Genomic DNA, 19646 nt, shown 5'->3' with positions numbered 1-19646 from the left:
ACAGCTTTCCAAAACAGTTACAAGACCCACCAATTCAGCCTTTCCTAAGCGGCTGCTGCTTATCTCGACTGCCGATAGCATCCCTTGAGAGAAGACGCAAAGACGTTTCGGTGATAAGGGAGGCCTGTTATTATTTGTGATATGGGAGGCCTGCTATTATTTGTGACCTGCTACCCGAGAGTGTTTTGCTAGGAAATTCGCCCCAGTTGGTTTCAAGATGGGAAATGTTTAACAGAGTCACAAGATGTAACAAGGCAGGTTTCTGTTACGGGAGAAAGTTGCGTTTAGCCATTTAAGGAATGCAAATAGAGAGGAAATGTCCCCTGACACTGGGGAGAGGGGGGAGGAAAAGGGACAGAAGGTGTTTGTGTGGAAGGTCCAAGTGAGGCGTCATCGCTCACTACCTTAATGCTTAAAACCCACAGTTCACTAAGGCTGAGGGCCTGGGAAGAGGATGCCTGCAACCTAAGTGGCCCCATAGAAACTGGGCTGCTGTAGTGCGTGAAAGTTATTATTTATTTAGTTAATTTGTATACAGTGGTACCTTGGTTCTCGAACTTAATCCATTCCGGGAGTCCGTTCGCCTCCCAAAACAGTTTGAAAACCAAGGCGCGGCTTCTGATTGGCTGCAGGAACTTGTTGGACGTTCGGCTTCTGAAAACCATTTGCAAACCGGAACACTTAACTTCCGGGTTTGTGGCCTTTGGGAGCCAATTTGTTCGGCAACTAAGCTGTTTGAGAACCAAGGTATGACTGTACAGTGGTACCTCTGGTTACGTACTTAATTCGTTCCAGAGGTCTGTTCTTAACCTGAAACTATTCTTAACCTGAAGCACCACTTTAGCTAATGGGGCCTCCTGTTGCTGCCGCTGTGCCGCCGCTGCACGATTTCTGTTCTCATCCTGAAGCAAAGTTCTTAACCCAAGGTAATATTTCTGGGTTAGCGGAGTCTGTAGCCTGAAGTGTATGTAAACCGAGGTACCACTGTACTGGCCGTCATCTGCATGTTTCAGGGTGGTTTGCAGCATAAAAATACAATATAAAAACACCAAATACATGATAAAAACAAGAACAAAAATAATAATAATAACCAAATCAACAAGCCCTTCCCCAAATACACTCGATGCTGTTCAAGCTGTTCAGGAAGCAAAGGGGCTGGAATAAGAGGGGGAGCTCTGAACCCCAACAGTGATGTTTATGAGGAACTGCATGCTAAGATTTGTGTGAGTGCAGAATTACAAAAACATTGAGGAAGGAACACCCTAAAGAGCCAGGAGTGAAATGCTCGGAGCCAACAAAAGTGGTGGAAGGGGCATACCCTCCAACATTTCTCCGATGAAAATAGGGACGTCCCATTCAATAATGATAATTTTACTGTTTATACCCCACACATCTTACTGAGTTGCCCCAGCCACTCTGGGCAGCTTCCAACATATATAAGAAAAATAATAAAATGTTCAAAAAGCGTTCTGTATACAGGATTGTCTTCAGGCGGCTTGGGGGGGTCGGATAATTCCATACCCTCCAGCATTTTTTCACTGGAAATAGGGATATCCTAAGGAAAAATGGGACATTCCGGGATCGAATCATAAACTGGGATGGCTTCTCTAAATCTGGGGTGTCCCTGGAAAATTGGGACAGTTGGAGTGTCGGGGGGGGGGGCTACAGAGATGGAAAACTGGGGGGGAAGCAAGAATGGAGTTGCATGTCCTGGGATAAGGGCATGGCTAGCTGAGTCGCTGGAACCCTGAGCGGGACATTCCACGCTGCAACATTTTGTTGCTGGCCCTGTTAGTTAATCTTTATCCCAGTTGGAACCTTTCCCTGGGATTCAACTTGCTTTGGTTAGTCAGCTGCACCCTGGAGAGGGTTTTTAATTCCCGTATTTGTTAACCGGTTAGCTAATGATCAATGCCAGGCTGCAATTAAGAAACTTCCTGAGATTCTTGAGCAAGGAGACGCCACCCCATTGCTCTTCCCGCCCGCTGCATATGGCAAACACCCTGCTCTACTTCTCTAGGTGTCAGGAATTTGGAATGTGGGGCACCGGCTTTCCAACACGCTCCTGCGCCTTCCAGGGCAGCCTGCCGTGCAGAAAAATTATGGGTGCCTCCAGACGGCCGCGGTTTTGCGGGAGGGATTCAGTTGCATACCGGAAGTTTAGGTTTGTGCAATTAACGTGATTTAAAGGGCTCCGTCGCCCTGTCACAATAAATCCAGTTTGGAAAGTGGCAGAGGGGAATAATTAACGGGAAGGCTTTTAATCAACACCCTGCAAGCAAATCGGGAGGAAGGCCGGATATAATCTCATCTCTGCGTAAGGTTTGTGCAGGCAAACCAGGACAAAGGTGCCCAGGAATTAGGTCACCTGGAGGGGTCTGAATGAGGGCAGAGTGTTTCTCTTGGGCAAGGAGATGGGGGGCTGTAGAAGCTTCACCCCATAGTGACTGAACGTGACTGTGTCAGCCAGCAATTAACGGTGCAGCAGGAGAGTCCGTGAAACTAACAATGGCAACTCTGTCAAGGAAGTGGAACAAGGTCCTCTAGTTCCTGGCTCTCTGGAGAGGGCATTCCATAACCAGGGGGCCACCACTGAAAAGGCCACTCACTCCTATTGGACTTAGCTTGGTAGTGTTGCAGGAATTTATGTATAGGTTGGGGGGGTTGCCCCTCCAGCAGATACCATGCACATGCAGCCCACTACCAAAATCAGCACTTTGTGACTTTGTGATTTGTCCCCACAAAACACTTCATCGCAGTTTCTTCGTATCTATTCAAAGGGCCTCTGCTGCATGATACCAAATGTAACAATTCACTGATAAATGTTCCTATGTACTGGCTCACTGGGAAAACTTCAGAAATTCATATAGACATATGAGCTCAGCTCCTCAGCAGCCCCTCTGCCTGAGTGATAATTCCTGGCATCCTGATACCTGAGTGCCAGACAGGTAGCCATTCCAGAAATAGCAAACCCAGATGAAGACAAAAGGGTGTGATTAACTTGGCTGGGAAATGGGGAAATGTAAATATCTCTTTTGTTACACTTGAGGGGTATTTGGTGGAGGGCAAGGGGAACCATGGGGCAGGGTCCAGGATGCTCAGATTACTGCCACCAGACCTCCCTTTTCATGATGTAACCATGATGTATTAGTGATGTAGTTAGGGGGTGTGTAACATGGGGATTAGCAGTTTATAAAAGTTTGGGGGCTCTTTTGTTCGGGGCTTCCATCTTGTTCCACCTTGTGGCAGGTGGCAGTCCTGTCGCGACAGTCTTCAATAAAGACCAAGCCTATTGGCTGCTGTTTTGCTCTGGTATTCCTGGCTGGTGTCCTTGTTTTTTGTCCAATGTCTCCGGAGAAGATGTCTTGGACTGGCTGGATGCAGAGGAATGGTGGGAGGAGCCAGGTGGCAAACTCCCAAAGGAAGAAGGCTCAGAGCCCGGGGTGTGGTGGTGGGATGATGGTGAGTGATCAGAGGGAGAAGACTGGGAAGAGGAGGTCAGGAAGCTGGAGGGGTAACAGGTCTTAGTGAGCAGGGAGAATATGTGGTAGAATGCAGTCCAGAATCAGAGGCAGAAGCTGAATCAGCGGAAGAGGGAGGACAAGAGGCAGAGAGGAGTCAGGCTGGTGAAGAGTCAGGGGTGTCTCCCCCTCCTGCTGCGACAAGCTCCCCTCCCTCCTTGTCTCACAGAACCCACAGAGGTATGAAGAGGATGGAGCAAAGAGAGGCATGGCAACGAAGTCTCAAATTGCTTGGGAAGGCTACCAGGGAGGTAAGGCTGTGGTAAGGCTGGTTTCGTCTCCACAATAGACCTGCTGTGCTCATGAGTCCTGGCTCCCCTGAGCAGACCCTGTTCCTTCTAATAAAGAGTTGACTTCACCTACTCCGTGTGATTTATTGCTGGCTGGCTTCTGTTCCACTTTCTCCCTGCCACGCACCATTTTATAAACTTCCACCATGTTGATTCTTTTACCCCACTAATCCTTTTATTCACCACCACCCCTTGACCCCTTCCTGTGCTGCAGAGTCCATGCCCGGGAAAGTGTTATAAGAACAGCAGAGATTTCTTCCAGATGGGTAGCAAAGGGCCAAATCATGCAGCTGAAATGAAAATTTGCAGCTTTAAGGCAGAAAAAAAGCAACACTTTATTTGAAAAAAGTATCAGGAAAAGCACCAACAGGCTTACAATAAGTTTGTTCAAAACTGGGTAACATCTGATAATTATGGGAAAACAAGCTACATAGGTTTGATATACTTTTCTGAGTTTCTATAAGTTGCACTTCTTGTGCACTGTCTACATCAGAAGAGACCCAGTGAAATTAATGGGCCTAAGTTCATCATGTCTATTAATTCCAATGAGTGTACGCTGAGTTGATCGAATGCTGGATAGAAGTTTCAGAAACCTTTACATTATTTTTTTTTTTTTGTATTAACAGAAATGAAATAAAGTTTTTATATGTAATACTGCACAGGATCCAGGATATTTCTTCATCCATGGCTTGGCACTGCATAGAAAGAGGTAGAGAGACCTTCCTGGTTATCGGGAATCTGTTGTCCAGAGGGCGAGGCTGTGGAAAGATTTGGAGATTAGAATATTCATAGGGTATTAGTGATGTGGAGCTTGTACAGTATAAGCCGACAGAGAGAGAGAGAGAGAGAGTTCTTTGCCCCAAACAGCTTACAAAATAAAGTTTGCAAGAGGAGAAGGAAAATAGAGGCAAGATGAACATGTGACGAAATGATTTCGAACTGAGTACCGTATTTTTCGCTCTATAAGACACACTTTCCCCCTCCTAAAATGTAAGTGGAAATGTGAGTGTGTGTCTTATGGAGCGAATGCAGGCTGCACGGCTATCCCAGAAGCCAGAACAGCGAGAGGGAGCGCTGCACAGCACTCCCTTTAAATAATTTCCCCCCCTTGCATTCCCCCTCTAAAAACTAGGTGCGTCTTATGGTCAGGTGCGTCTTATGGAGCGAAAAATACGGTAGCTTGTTGTCGAGCATGAACAAAAAACTGGATGCAGCAGCAATAACTCACTATCAGTAGAAGTCACATTCAGAGGTGCCAACTTTTCCTAGCAACCCCTGCTCCTGTGCCTTTTAAAGCAACTAGATCTGTAGGCATTCGTAGGTAACAATGCTCATGCCTGTGCGGGGTGAAACTTTCCCTGCTGGTTTCTGCAGCGTTGGGGGCTTTCGTGCGCGTGTTTGTTTGGCAATTTGTCTCGCAGGAAATGTTCAGCACCACTGGAGAAAATCATTCCCTTTTTGTAAGCGGGAGGCTGCCGTTGTGGTTGGTGTCAAGCCTGGTGCCACCTGGTGGCTACTTCAAGCTTTGCCACCTGCTCCAGGGGGGAAATCCACCCAGCTTTTTCCAACGCCACAATGGATTGCAGTGGCTCGTGCCTCTTACAAAGACGCTCCAAGTGCCCCTGTTTTCCAGGGACAGTCCCGGATTTACAGAAACCAACCCAGGTTCTGATTTGATCCCAGAATGTCTTGATTTTCCTTAGAACCAAATGCTTTGGAAAGGCAGGATGGACTTAGCCTGCTGCCTCTCATCCCAGGAGAGACAGAAGGTTCCAATGCCAGGATGGAAGAAGGACCACTTTAACAGAAGGTAAGACATGGGAAGGGGACGCGGGTGGTGCTGTGGGTTAAAGCCTCAGTGCCTAGGGCTTGCCGATCGAAAGGTCGGCGGTTCGAATCCCCGCGGCGGGGTGCGCTCCCGCTGTTCGGTCCCAGCGCCTGCCAACCTAGCAGTTCAAAAGCACTCCCGGGTGCAAGTAGATTAATAGGGACCGCTTACTAGCGGGAAGGTAAACAGCATTTCCGTGTGCGGCTCTGGCTCACCAGAGCAGCGATGTCATGCTGGCCACGTGACCCGGAAGTGTCTCCGGACAGCGCTGGCCCCCGGCCTCTTGAGTGAGATGGGCGCACAACCCTAGAGTCTGTCAAGACTGGCCCGTAAAGGGCAGGAGTACCTTTACCTTTAAGACATAGGAATACAGGAGGCTGTCCTGAGTCCAGGGGTGATGCCAGGCCCAGGAGGCTCAGACGGACAAGGAGGGGGATGGGAGAGGAGGTCCAGAGAAAGCAGGAATTTGTCCCTCCCAAGATATGGTTGATAGGGTGGCCATATGTCCATACTTTCCCGGATATAGCCGGAATATGACAGTCATAAGCAGTGTCCGGCTGGGAAAGCCACGTCCAAAGTTTAGATAAGGAGCTATTCTTTAAAATAGCTCAAAAACTTCAGTGGTTTTGTTTTCTGTGTTTTTTTGTGTTTTTTGCAAACAAGCAAAAAAGCTCAGCAACATTGGTCAAACAACAACAACAATAGCAACAGAAGAGTTTGGACTTGATATTCCGCCTTATCACTACCCAAAGGAGTCTCAAAGCGGCTACCATTCTCCTTTCCCTTCCTCCCCCACAACAAACACTCTGTGAGGTGAGTGGGGCTGAGAGACTTCAGAGAAGTGTGACTGGCCCAAGGTCACCCAGCAGCTGCATGTGGAGGAGCGGGGAATCGAACCCGGTTCACCAGATTATGAGTCCACCGCTCTTAACCACTACACCACACTGGCTCTCAGCAACTTTTGTGTCCGGATTTTCACTTTTTGGCAACCCTAGCTCTGGATGGAAAGTAGGACTCTATCCTAGCCAACAGCCAGGGTTGCAGGAAGCGGCGCCAGGAGTGGGGCACGGCTTGGTCACCCAGGCCCTGATGGTGCCCCCATTTCTGGGAACAGACCCTCTTCCAACACAGTGGCCGCCTTCACTCAGGAGTCTTGTGAGGCAGGAGAGTCCTGTGAGTAAGCAAGCCTTGCCCGTTGGGACAACCCTATTGCTTCCGCCCAGTTCTGAACTGCTTGTCCAGATCTTGGACTCTCTGTAAACTGGAACTACTGCTTGCAGCCCAACTGGACTTGCCTTGCCTGTCCTAACTGGACTCCTGTGAGTTGCTGCCTGTTGCCAAGGCTTTTCCTCTACTCTGCCTCAATGAAGGCCTCTTCCTCACTCTCAAGTCATCAGGGTCTGAGTGGGAATCAGGACAGAAGATGCCTTGTAGCAAATCAGAACACCGGTCCATCTAGCTGTCAGGTGTGGGATCTCACCCAGCCCTACTTGGCGATGCCGGGATTTGAACCAGGGACCAGCAGTGTGCAAGACGATTCTCCCCCAATGAGCTACAGTCATTATTCGGGTTACAGACGCTTCAGGTTGCGTTTTTTTGGGTTATGGACCTGTCGAAACCCAGAAGTACTGGAGCAGGTTACTTCCGGGTTTCAGCGGTCATGCATGCGCAGAAGCGTCAAATCGCAACCCGCGCATGCGCAGACGCGCCGCTGCGGGTTGCGAATGCTGCGGGTTGCGAACATGCATCCCGCATGGATCACGTTTGCAACCCAAGGGTCCACTGTATTTGGCTAAGCCCCAAACCTAGGGTACCTGGAAAGGCTTTATTGATAGACAGGTCCACATGGGTTTTTGATGTCTTCATTGCTGTGCTTGAAAGAGCAGCTTGACTAGTTAATGTTTCATGCAGATCAAACTGCTGTTAAAGGCAAAGGAGCAGGCTAAGCAAGGTTCTTCTGATCAGTTTGGCTTTGGATTTCTGGATTTTCTTGGCGTCCTCGTTCTGGGCATGGGAGGAGAAGCACCGCACGACACTGGTTTCCTACGAGCTGAATTTGAGCCCAAACTGGGGAAGGAGCAAACGCCCCAGAAGTTGTGGGTCCTGCGAGATCGAGCCCCCGCTGTCACTACCAACCCAACAAGCTGTCAACATACCTTGCAAAAGTTAGGGACTTTCCGCCAAACCCATCGTTCACGGGATGACTTTGCGCCTCAGGGAAGTGAGGGAGCCTAAAAGGGCGGAGGAAATGGGTTCATTAAGTAGGTTCACATCCTGCCCTTCCTCCAGTGATAAAGAAACACAGAGATTGTCCTATTTTAGCCTCACAACAATTCTGCTAGGTAGGACAGGGCGAGTGGCTCAAGGCGGCCAAGGGAGCTTTGTGCTCCAGCGGAAATTCAAACCCTGGAACATTTATAGAACATTTCCCCTCCCACCCGATAAATCTTGGGAACTGTGGTTCGTTGTGCTGGGGGGTCCTGGCTCTGTAAATGGCAGTGGCGTAGCGTGGGTTGTCAGCACCCGGGGCAAGGCAAGTCATTTGCGCCCCCCCCGCTGCACTGTCCCTCCCCCAGATAGTCCCTCGCTCTCTCTCCGCACCGCACCGCACGCCTGGCACCCTCCCCTCCACAGTGGCCGGCAACCCGGCGGCTCGGATCGGATTCGCACAGCCAGCACTGCAGTGAGAGAGAGTGAGTGAGCCAGGTAGGGGCAGAGAGCTGCGAGTGCGAGCGCCCCCCCCCCAGATGTTGTGCCCGGTGCGGCCGGCCCTCCCTGCACCCCCCACGCTACGCCACTGGTAAATGGTACTGTTTTAAATGTGCATTTTACATTTGACTTCACTTAGCAATGTTTTCTTTCGGAATGTTTAAGATTTTTTTGGTTAACTTTGTTTGTGTTAAATACGTATTCTGTAGCTGACCTCCTTTGTAATGTTTCATTTTGAAATCTTTAAGATAATATTTTAGTTTCCTGTTAATTATGTTGCTTTGGCTGTATACTTTATATTTGACTTTCTTTGGAAATGTTTGATTCTGGATTGTTTTAATGTGCTGTAAAGCACTTTGAGATTTTTCTTAAAAATATAAAGCGGTATTGAAATGAAACGAATAATAATAATAATAATACAGTTCCCAGGCTTCTTTGGGGTGTACATGTTTGCTTTAAAGGTATGGTGCATCCCTGTCAACTGCTTTGGAAAAAACTGGGACGTCCCGTTTCTTCCTGAGAGAGAACAGTGGCCACTTTGGGAGCCTTGTGGCAGTGGCGTAGCATGGGGGGTGCAGGGGGGGCCGGCCGCACCGGGCACATCGGGGGGGGGGCGCTCGCACTCGCAGCTCTCTGCCCGAGTGCTAAAATCCACGGGTTAGGGGGCGCAAATTACTTGCCTTGCCCCGGGTGCTGACAACCCATGCTACGCCACTGCTTTGTGGTTGTGCAATTTCAGGCCAAAAACTCACCCCGAAAAAGTGCTTTGCCCAGATCTGTGATCTCACACAGGCCATGTGACTTGTGCAGGATTTCAGACCCAAAAGACGGTGTTCCGGATTTGCGCCATGTCGTGTCGGAAGGTATGATGGTGTGTGAGCCTGTCTGTGTGAGAGTGTGGGATGGCCAATGATGACTGTTGCATATGGGCCAAAACAAAACACTTTGCCCCTGGTCCTTATTCCCATCTCTAGGGACTTAAGAAGATCCCCGCTGGGTCAGAGCAAAGGTCTGTCTGGTCCAGCACCCTTTCCTCACAGCAGCCCACCAGATGCCTCTGAGAAGCCTACAAGCTGGACTCTCATTCCCCAGTGGCTGGTTTTCAGAGACCTGCTGCCACCATGACCGGCAGCCCTCGAGAAAGAGCCTTATCCTCATTTCTGAAGCTGCGTATCCTAGCGGTTTGTGTGCCACTCACAGAATAGCCCGGAGAAAACGGGCATCAGGGCGTCTGCCCAGGCGAGCGATCCAAGCAAGGTCCCAGCGACGACGGCTGCACTGTAGGTCAACGAGGCAGAGGCACGGCTTTTTTGGGAGCCATGACCTTTTTGGGGGTCATGACCTGAAAGAGGGGAAAAAGGATTGGGAATGAAAGCATTGATCCAGAATCCGGCTCCAAACAGCTGCCCTGTTGCGATCCGGAGGTGCGTTCCAACACCCGCGCAACGAGGTCTTTCCAACTGTTAAATAAACCTTAAATAAACAGCCTAGGTAGTGATTCAATCTGCGTAAATTAAATGTATCCAAAACTCCCCACCGCCTGGCTGTACAGGGTAAGCTGGCAACTTTATTTTGAAGAGGTTAAAGCATCCCTGAACAGGTGCGCATAGGATGGCACTGATTTGCACATGGCTGAAACAATAGTTTAAAGTCCCAAGATGGCAGAATGAACGTTTTTTAGACCAGGCGTTCTCTCCAGTGTGAGAGAATGAGGCAGGGATCCCTCTCCCAACCTAGGGCTTGCTGTCCTCAATAATAATAATAATAATAATAATAATAATAATAATAATAGTGGTTATTTATACCTCACCCATCTGGCAGGGTACTTTATAGTACTTAATCTAAGTACTTATTAGATCACGGCCCTGTATAATAATAATAATAATAATAATAATAATAATAATAATAATAATAATAATAAATTTATACCCCACCCATCTGGCTGGGTCCTTCTTAGTACTCAATCTAAGTACTTCTTAGATCAAGGCCCTGTCTGTACTATGCAGTGGTACCTTGGTTCTCGAACTTAATCTGTTCCGGGTGTCCGTTCGACTCCCAAAACCATTCAAAAACTGAGGCGCGGCTTCCGATTGGCTGCAGGAGCTTCCTGCACTCAAACAGAAGCCGCGTTGGATATTCGGCTTCTGAAAGACATTCGCAGACCGGAACACTTACTTCCGGGTTTGTGGCATTTGGGAGCCGATTTGGTTGGCATCTAAGCCATTCGGGAACCAAGGTTCCACTGTATGTTGAAAGGAGTGCCATACCACTTTAAACAGCCATGACTTCCCTGCAAAGAATCATGGGAAATGTAGTCTGCTGAAAAGTTGCTGGGGGTTGTTAGGAAGCTCCAATTCCCCTCACAGAGCTACCAGTTCTCCATTGCCTCTTGCAATATTGTATACAGTGGTGCCCCGCAAAACGAATGCCTCGCAAGACGGAAAACCCGCTAGATGAAAGCGTTTTCCGTTTTGGAGGTGCTTCGCAGGACAAATTTCTCTATGGGCTTGCTTCGCAAGACGAAAATGTCTTGCGATTCCTGGGGTTTTTTTTCCGCTCCCCACCCCCTTTTTCTAAGGCACTAAGCTGCTAATAGCCTTTTAGCAGCTAATCCGCTAATCCCTTAAGCCTTTAATAGCCGCTAATAGCCGCTAAACCGCTAATAGCGCTAATCCGCTAAGCCGCTAATGGGCTTGCTTAGCAAGACGAAAAAACCGCTAGACGAAGAGACTCATGGAACGGATTCTTTTCGTCTTGCGAGGCACCACTGTATATTTATGTGGTTGCCGCCTAGTGGCCAAAAGGCAAACTGCTCTTTTGAGAAACAGTTGGAGCTGAGTTCTTGGGAGCTGGTCCAAAATGGATGCTGGACTACAAACTGTGTAAGAGAAACCAATAAATAAGACCACATATTGGGCACCGGCTGGTATAGTATACATATATTATATCTCTTCCCACGGAATTCTGGGAATTGTGGTTCTGTGAGGGGAAGGGGGCAGGTGTCTCCTAACAACTCTTAGCCACCATAGCAAATTACACTTCCCAGAATCCTTTGGGGGGAAGCCATGACGGTTTAAAGTGGCATCAAAGTGCTTTAAATATGTGGTGTGGACAGGACCTAAAAGAGAGGAGGACTAGTTGATCAGTTTACGGTCAGGATCCGCCTTCTGCTACTCTTGCCTGGCCTTCTCCAGAGACCAGACTCTCTGCGTCTCCGTAGCACAGCAACTCAGCACCTGCTCAAGATGCTCAGGACAGCAACGGGCTGTGAGCAAACCCCCAGATTTGTGTCTCTTTCATTGGGAAGCCGGATAGAAATTAAGACCTGCAACTTAATTGCTTTCCACCACTCTTTGGAAAAGCGCAACAGTGGTGTCAGAAGTTAAACCGCAGCAGGAGAGAAAGCTCTAGAAGGGACTCTGCTTGACCAAGGAAATGTTTTGCCCTGGAATGCAAATGTTAAGTTTGGCGCCCCCCCTAGTGCTTGCAGTGGGGTTTCAATGTCTAATCGATGGAGCGGTTTGATGATGTTAAAAATGCTTTTAAGGGGCCCAAAAAGGAAGAAGTCGTTGTTTATTTAAGCAGGTGGCTGCCGTACGGTGTAGAGCTTTGGAGAGGAAGGATACTTGCCAGATTGTCGGAGGACGTCAAGATAGATCTGTCCCTTGTGCACCTGAAAGTCTCCAATTTCAGGTTCCCGGGGGGAAGTCCCCTGTCCTGGTTGTTGCTGCTGGTTCAGAAGAGATTCGATCTTCACCGTGTAGTTGCCGGTGTCAGAAACATCAAGCTGCCTGATGTGCAAGGTGCAATCCTGCCTCAAAGTCGTTCTGCCTTGGGACAAGCTTTGCTGGTCTATGTCCTCTGGGTCGTATTCAAGAACTTTTTCTTGCCCGCCCCTGGGGTGTATGACCCACTTGCAGAAGCTTAATTGCTTTGGGGCATTTTGTGGGGTCAGGGTGAGGTCCTGACCTTGAACAGGACGTTGTGGGTTGAGGATTATGGACATGAGGCCTGTAAAAATAGAATTCGTGAGGATTTCACATGGCTCAGGATGAGAGTTGAATATACCGTAGTGGCCTGAATATAAGCCTTGTATTTCCCCCCCAAATTCCGACTCTGAAAAGTTACCGTATTTTTTGCTCTATAAGACTCACTTTTCCCCTCCTAAAAAGCAAGGGGAAATGTGTGTGCATCTTATGGAGCGAATGCAGGCTGCACAGCTATCCCAGAAGCCAGAACAGCAAGAAGGATTGCTGCTTTCACTGCACAGCAATCCCTCTTGTTCTGGCTTCTGAGATTCAGAATTTTCTTCTTGTTTTCCTCCTCCAAAAACTAGGTGTGTCTTGTGGTCTGGTGCGTCTTATAGAGCGAAAAATACGGCAAAGCATTAAATTTGAGACCTTACAAAAATGGGCTTTTAGGAGATCACTGTAGGATTTTCTTCTACATTTGCCATTTATGGCTGTGAGTGCCAGTGGAATTTTAAGGGAGCAGCTTATATTCGGGTATTTTATCTCCCCCCCCCTTGAATTTTAAAGGTGTGGCTTATATTCCGGCCAATACGGTATATATATATTTGGAAAGCAGGTTGCCAACTTATTTCACAGCTTGTACTCCTGTGCCGCAATCAGCAGCTGGACCCGCAGACCTTGCCAAATTTTTATCACTCTGCTTCTGCAAACCTAGCTTGTGCAGCCTATCTCCTTTCTTTTCCTTTCCTTTCCGGTCAACTAGCAACTTTTTGTGGAAGGGGCCAAACTACCCTTAAATAACTTTGCTCCTCCCCTCTGCTGGATTGCCACTTTTTTCATAGTCCCTGCTCCTACGCCTTTTGGACATTAGCCTTGAAATGAGCAGCTGAAGCTTTTATCAGCATGGGCAAAAATCCAGACAGAGGTGTTTTTTCCCCTGACATTCAAATCTCAGATAGGTCTGGGAAACCCCAGAAATACAGCAGCCCTAAGCAAGTACTGGGGAAAATCTTCCAACAACATTCTACGACCCGCCCCCCCGAAGGATACAGGAGTTGGTTTAAAAGGCAGAAACTTCCCACTGTTTCTGACCCTACAATTTTAAATTTATTTAGAGCCAAAACTTCAAGAAAAGGTTGGTGAATTGATAGGAGTGTGCTGAGATCAAATTAGGGCTTGCCAGCTGACCATAAAATCTGCCTGCTGTTGTGCCATAGGCACACACACTTATTTATTGATGCTCATCCACAGATATACAAAAATACATACACATTGTAAAGTAGCTTTTTTTAATAATATGCTAAGATAAAACAGCTACTTAGTCTAAAAAAGAACAAAGCCTGAAAGAAGAAAACACAAGACAAGGAGAGACCTACAGAAAGAGAAAGCGAGAGAGAAGAGAAAGAAAGAACAGAAAATAAAATAGAAGATAGTAAAATGACTTCTGGCTCTCTGTCCTGCGGCTACACATCACATTCGTTCCTTAAACCACAACCATTCTGTCTCCTATAAAGTAGTGTTTTTAAAATATCCCAATCCCAATAGTACACATTCATTTCCCCTATCCTGCAAGAAGTCCATAAGAAATTTCCAATCCTTAACCAGTGCCAGCAATGATTTTTCTCTAATTAAACATGTCGGCTTCGCCATCTTAGCCAGCTCCAGTAATTTTATCAGCCGTTCTTCCAGAGCGGGTCTCTTGTGCCCTTGATATATAGGAGGCATGTCTGCAGAGACTGGCAGAGCCAAGCCTTTCATGGTGTGGAAATATAATAATAATAATAATAATAATAATAATAATAATAATAATAATAATAATATTTATATCCTGCCCATCTGGCTGGGTTTCCCCAGCCACTCTGGGCGGCTTCCAACAGAACACTAAACTACAATAACCTATTAAACATTACAATCGTCCCTAAACAAAGCGCCATTGCAGTTGGCAGCAGGGAGAACATTTGCAAGAGCAAGCGGCAAATGTTGGGGGGAACCTCCGGCCCTCCACAACTCTCTCACTGGCCCCTGGAATCCTCCCCAGGCCATGCCTTTCATGGGCGCTGCTGCTCCAGACCCTCCCTGAGGGCGTTTGCCTGGCGGGACTGGGCCCCCGAACTTCGACAATGCCTCTTGCTTGCCTGAACAGAGGATAGGGAGGTGTTTGTGTGCGGAGACTAACCTCCTGCACAAAGGAAAAACTGAGCGTTCTATGTTAATGGCTAGAAATTGGAAAGACACCAACAAAGGAAGAATGGCAAGATAAATTGTATTTGGAATTAGCAAGAATGACAGTTAGGAACCAGCCAAACCAAAATGTCAGAAAAGAAAAAAAGAAGAAGTAAAAAGGAGTGGGAACGTGTAAAAGATTATCTAGGGAAACATTGTTCTCAGATAAAAACCCTTGATATGTTCCGACTAAATTTTGCAACGTGAAGGTCAGATAGATGAGATATATTACCTATTAGAAAGGCAGTAAGGAAAAACAAGGGATGTGGGTGGCGCTGTGGGTTAAACCACAGAGCCTAGGACTGGCCGATCAGAAGGTTGGTGGTTCAAATCCCCGTGACGGGGTGAGCTCCTGTTGCTTGGTCCCTGCTCCTGCCAACCTAGCAGTTCGAAAGCACGTCAAAGTGCAAGTAGATAAATAGGTACTGCTCCGGTGGGAAGGTAAATGGTGTTTCCGTGCGCCACTCTGGTTCGCCAGAAGTGGCTTAGTCATGCTGGTCACATGACCCGGAAGCTGTACGCCAGCTCCGTCGGCCAATAAAGTGAGATGAGCGCCACAACCCCAGAGTCGGTCACAACTGTACTTAATGGTCAGGGGTCCCTTTACCCTTTACCTTAAGGAAAAACAGCACAGCTGAAAAGAGAACGAAGACAGAAAAAGCTGCACTGAGGTGGTGGGAAGAAATATTGTGTAGAAATGTTGTTATTGTTTGGTTTTTATATGTGTGCAATATATGTTAAAAAGTGAATGGAATATGTAGATGAATAACCAGTTTAAAACTCAATAAAAAGCAATTTAAAAAGAGGAAGAAGGAAAAACTTAACATTCTCCACCCTGCTCTCTTTTGCCTCTGGTGCAACGCTAAGTAAAAAAGGATGGCCCTTTCCCCGTTACATTGTGGTTAAAGACACAGGAGCCTTTCCTTGAAAAAGGTGGCGACCGAGCGGTTTGGTACTTACTTGAGATTTCCAAATAAGAAGAGGCTGAGAGGTTTCTCCCTACAAATTGTTGCCCTTGGCCTGTTTGCTGGTCTGGGCTGAGCTCAATCACCACGGTGTAGTTCGCCGCATCGGACTGCGTCAACCTCGTGATATACAAGGAGCACCCGTCTCTCAACGTCTCCCGTCCGGTGTGTCCAGGGCCTTTTTTCTGCTGCCCCTGAGTCTCCCCAAATTGCGTGAAGATGTTCTCCACTCTCCCCGAGCGGCTTTGCCGGAACCACTGGCACTGCGCGAACTGCCGGGGGGCGTTCCTCAGAGACAGCTTGACATCCTTGCCCAGAAAAGGCTCAATTGGGTCAGGGGTCAAAGACAACTGGGGTTGAAATTGTGCTGGCACCAGCTGCAACATGCAGCTTAGGAGGAAACCTAAGGAAAGGGGAGGAAAAATGGACTAAGACTTCTTCTACAGGGCAATGGTCTAACACACACACAATAACATTCCCTCTAACATTCCTCCGGTGAAAATAGGGGCATCTTATTCCTTAACACTCCTGCCAACCTAGCAGTTCGAAAACACGTCAAAGTGCAAGTAGATAAATAGGTACCGTTCTGGCGGGAAGGTAGACGGCGTTTCCGTGCACTGCTCTGGTTTCGCCAGAAGCAGCTTAGTTATGCTGGCCACATGACCTGGGAAAACCGTTTGTGGACAAACGCCAGCTCCCTCGGCCTGTAAAGCGAGACCAGTGCCGCAACCTCAGAGTCGGTCACGACTGGACCTAATGGTCAGGGGTCCCTTTACTTTTACCTTTATTCCTTAACAACAACAACAGTTTTATTATTCTTGCCCCTGCGCATCTGACCGGGTTGCCCCAGCCACTCTAGGTGGCTTCCAACATAGATAAAAACAAAATGAAACATGAAACATTAAAAAAAAACCACAATTCCCTATACAGGTCTGCCTCCAGATGTCTTCTAAAGGTTGCATAGTTACTTATTTCCTTGGCTCGGGGGGGTCGGATAACTCCATACCCTCCAACATTTCTCTGATGGAAATAGAGACGCCCTACTGTACACTCCAATATTTATCAGGTGAAAATAGGGACATCCTAAGACTCTTGAGAGTCCCATGGACTGCAAAAAGATCAAACCTATCCATTCTGAAGGAAATCAGCCCTGAGTGCTCACTGGAAGGACAGATCCTGAAGCTGAGGCTCCAATACTTTGGCCACCTCATGAGAAGAGAAGACTCCCTGGAAAAGACCCTGATGTTGGGAAAGATGGAGGGCACAAGGAGAAGGGGACAACAGAGGACGAGATGGTTGGACAGTGTTCTTGAAGCTACCAGCATGAGTTTGACCGAACTGCGGGAGGCAGTGGAAGACAGGAGTGCCTGGCGTGCTCTGGTCCAGGGGGTCACGAAGAGTCGGACACGACTAAATGACTAAACAACAACAAAGGAAAAATGGGGCATTCCAGGATCAAATCAGAAACCGGGACAGCTTTGATAAATCGCTGGAAAAGAGGGGCACTTGGAGGGTCTGCCATAAACGGCAAAGGAAGCTGGGTGTTTCTGTGCTTCAGGGTGTGGCAGAAAATGGTACCTTGAAGGGGAAAAGAGGAAGTTTGCTCTTCTGAACTGAAGATATTGGGCCAGCCTGCCCATGAGAAGGAGAAAGGTGGTCAGCTCAGGAGGCAGATTTGGGTCCAAGGAGCACACTGCCCACTGCATGCCCCTGACCCCACTACGAGTGTGCCCTGCTGTTGAGGGCACCCCCTGCCACCTCCCCCATCATGGGTGCACCCCACCACTTGCCTCCCCCTGCCACCACAATCTCCATGGCCGCACCCTAAAATCATAGAGTTGGAAGGAATTCTGAGGGTCTGTATTTCAACCCCCTGCAATGCAGGATTCTCAATGAAAACAAGCTGTTCTGCTGCGGCGGCTGCTTTGCTGCCAGCTCCTCAGCTGCAGGTATGCCTGCTGCAAGGAGGAGGCAGGTTGTGATCTGGGGGCAGCAGGTCCCCCCCCCCCCAGTCTCAAGTGCCAAAATGTCCCCTCCTGGCCCTGCGCCTTGTGCAACCAGGCTGCCGATCCATCTAACCGGGGAGCCACAATTTAAGAAGGATATTGGCAAGCTGGAACGTGTGCAGAGGAGGGCGACTGAGAACTTCAAGGGTCTGGAAACCAAAGCCTTATGAGGAACGGTCGAAGGAGCTGGGTTAAGAGGAGATATGAGAACCGTCTTCAAATATCTCAAGGGCTGCTGCCACGTTGGAAGATGGAGCGAGCTTGTTTTCTCCGGCTCCGGAGGGTAGGACTCGAACCCAGGGCTTCAAGTTACAAGAAAGGAGATTCCGACTAAACATCAGGGAGAACTTTCTGGTGGTAAGGGCTGTTCAACAGTGGAACAGTCTCCCGTGAGAGGTGGTGGACTCTCCTTCCTTGGAGGTCTTTAAGCAGAGGTTGGGTGGCCATCTGCCAGGGAAACTTTTGCTGGGATTCCTGCATTGCAGGGGGTTGGACTAGATGACCCTCGGGGTCCCTTCCAACTCTACAGTTCTGTGATTCTGTAACTCTTTTGCCTACACTGAACTGCAGCGGCTCTCCAGGGTTTCAAGGAAGGGACAATCCTAGCTTGACCTGGAGAGCCAGGGATTGAACCTGCGGCCTTTTGCGCGCAAGAAAGACGCTTTGCTGCTGCCCTACTCACTTTCCTCAGCTTACCTGCCAGAAACATGACCTTCGGTGCTCCCTGTCGGCTGTTGGGGAGACCCATCGCCTTTTTCGCCTGCAGCCTGCGAAACTTCAAACACTTCCAAGAATCAGGGTGGACGGACGGACGGGCAGAGCCTCTTCTCTGGACAAAGTCTGGGTCCCTCTGCCTGCGACACTCGCTTCCTCCCCTCAGCCTGTTTCTCCTTTTGTCCTGCAGAAAAAAAGGAAGGAAACGGGCACCGTAACACAAGGTCGACACATCCCTGCCTTCTTTGGTTCGTTTCTTTTGCCGTTTCTGAGTTGCACCATCTCAAGGTGACTAAGGCTGAGTCCTGGCAGTTCAGCTCTGTAGTGCAACCCCAGAGGTGTGGGGGAAAGCGGGTCACTGGGTTCTTGTGGAGGAGATCAGTTGCCACCCCTTCCATGCACAGAAGGGATTATTTATCAGTAGAGTGTCCTCAATGTCCATTGTTAGCTAGGCAACACAGACAGGTCTCTGCTCTCAAAGAGCCTACAGTCTGCTATAGTGATGCAACAGCACAGGGAGGGAAGGAGGGAGGGAGGGAGGGAGGGAAGGAGAACAGGCAACTGCCATGCTTTAGTCTTGGCTGCAATCCTAACCGCACTTACCCAGGAGTAAGGCCCACTGAATTCAGTAGGACTTACTTCTGAGTAGGCACAGTTAGGAAACATGGCGCAGTTCATAAGGATGGAAAGGCCTGTCAATTTTAGGTCTCTCAGTGTCTCATGTTTCCACTCTTAAATTCAGTTCTTACATTCAGAAGGGGAGATTTTCAGCTCCGAGGGCCACATTATTTGCTTCGAAACCTTCTGGGGGCCACACGCCAGGGCAGGTAGGGCCAGAGGCAAACAATTCATGCAAATATTACCTTTGCGCAGTAGGCTGCTTTGCGGCTCATCTTCAGGAAAAAAGGCTTAGGAGTGAACGCTACACAGATGCAGAGCGGAGTCCCTAAGATAGCGCCTTGTTTGCAACTTCCAGCAACTCCTGCTGCCCAGCTGGTGCCAAACATATTGCTCTGCCTTCCTTTGGACCACATCAGTGAGGCTGAGAGGGGGGTCTTGTCCTCTGGGCAGCTCAGGACCTCCCAACACGCTGCCCAGGCTCGTGCCCCAGGGAGTTCAGTTTAGTGCTGCAAATGCAGCCAGAACAACGCTGGAGGCAGTAGTTACGAGTCTTCACAGCCACAGCAGGCGCTGCGATTCGCCAGCACTTAGACTTCACCCCTGGAAGCACACTCCATTATCTCTCGAGGCAGGCAGATGCCCAAAGCCGTAAAACAGCAGGCTAATTCGATGCACGCCTTTCTTTGGCTCCCAAACATTCAAGAGGCATTATCGGATTTCAAGGACGCATTCCCACTCAAGGGGTGTAAGGAGGGGTCTTGCACGTGGAGCATCCCAGGGGCCAGGAATAAAGCCCTG

At 48.7% G+C, this 19646-nt stretch overlaps 2 protein-coding genes across 2 annotated transcripts in view; one reads left to right on the top strand and one right to left on the bottom strand.

The window, feature by feature from the left end:
- Positions 1-4121: 4121 nt before the first annotated feature.
- Positions 4122-18605, bottom strand: LOC310684542 (pregnancy-specific beta-1-glycoprotein 8-like). Its single transcript, XM_083455859.1, has 6 exons — positions 18210-18605; positions 15503-15910; positions 11979-12359; positions 9547-9690; positions 7796-7870; positions 4122-4569 (listed from the first exon to the last, which is right to left on the bottom strand). Exons 1-5 carry the CDS (start codon positions 18259-18261, stop codon positions 7833-7835), a joined length of 1023 nt encoding a protein of 340 aa, XP_083311985.1. The 5' UTR covers positions 18262-18605; the 3' UTR covers positions 4122-4569; positions 7796-7832.
- LOC310684673 (uncharacterized protein) overlaps positions 4577-19646 on the top strand; it is a 32161-nt gene continuing 17091 nt past the window's right edge. Inside the window, exons 1-2 of the mRNA XM_083456137.1 lie at positions 4577-4801; positions 5515-5621. The gene's annotated coding sequence lies outside the window, so the exon portion shown is untranslated. The remainder of the gene's footprint in view (positions 4802-5514; positions 5622-19646) is intronic.

This window comes from Podarcis tiliguerta, assembly GCF_965153285.1.
Source record: "Podarcis tiliguerta genome assembly, chromosome: 8".
Taxonomy (NCBI): Eukaryota; Metazoa; Chordata; class Lepidosauria; order Squamata; family Lacertidae; genus Podarcis; species Podarcis tiliguerta.
Note: the sequence above shows the minus strand (reverse complement) of the source record. Positions and strands in the feature narration are given on the sequence as shown.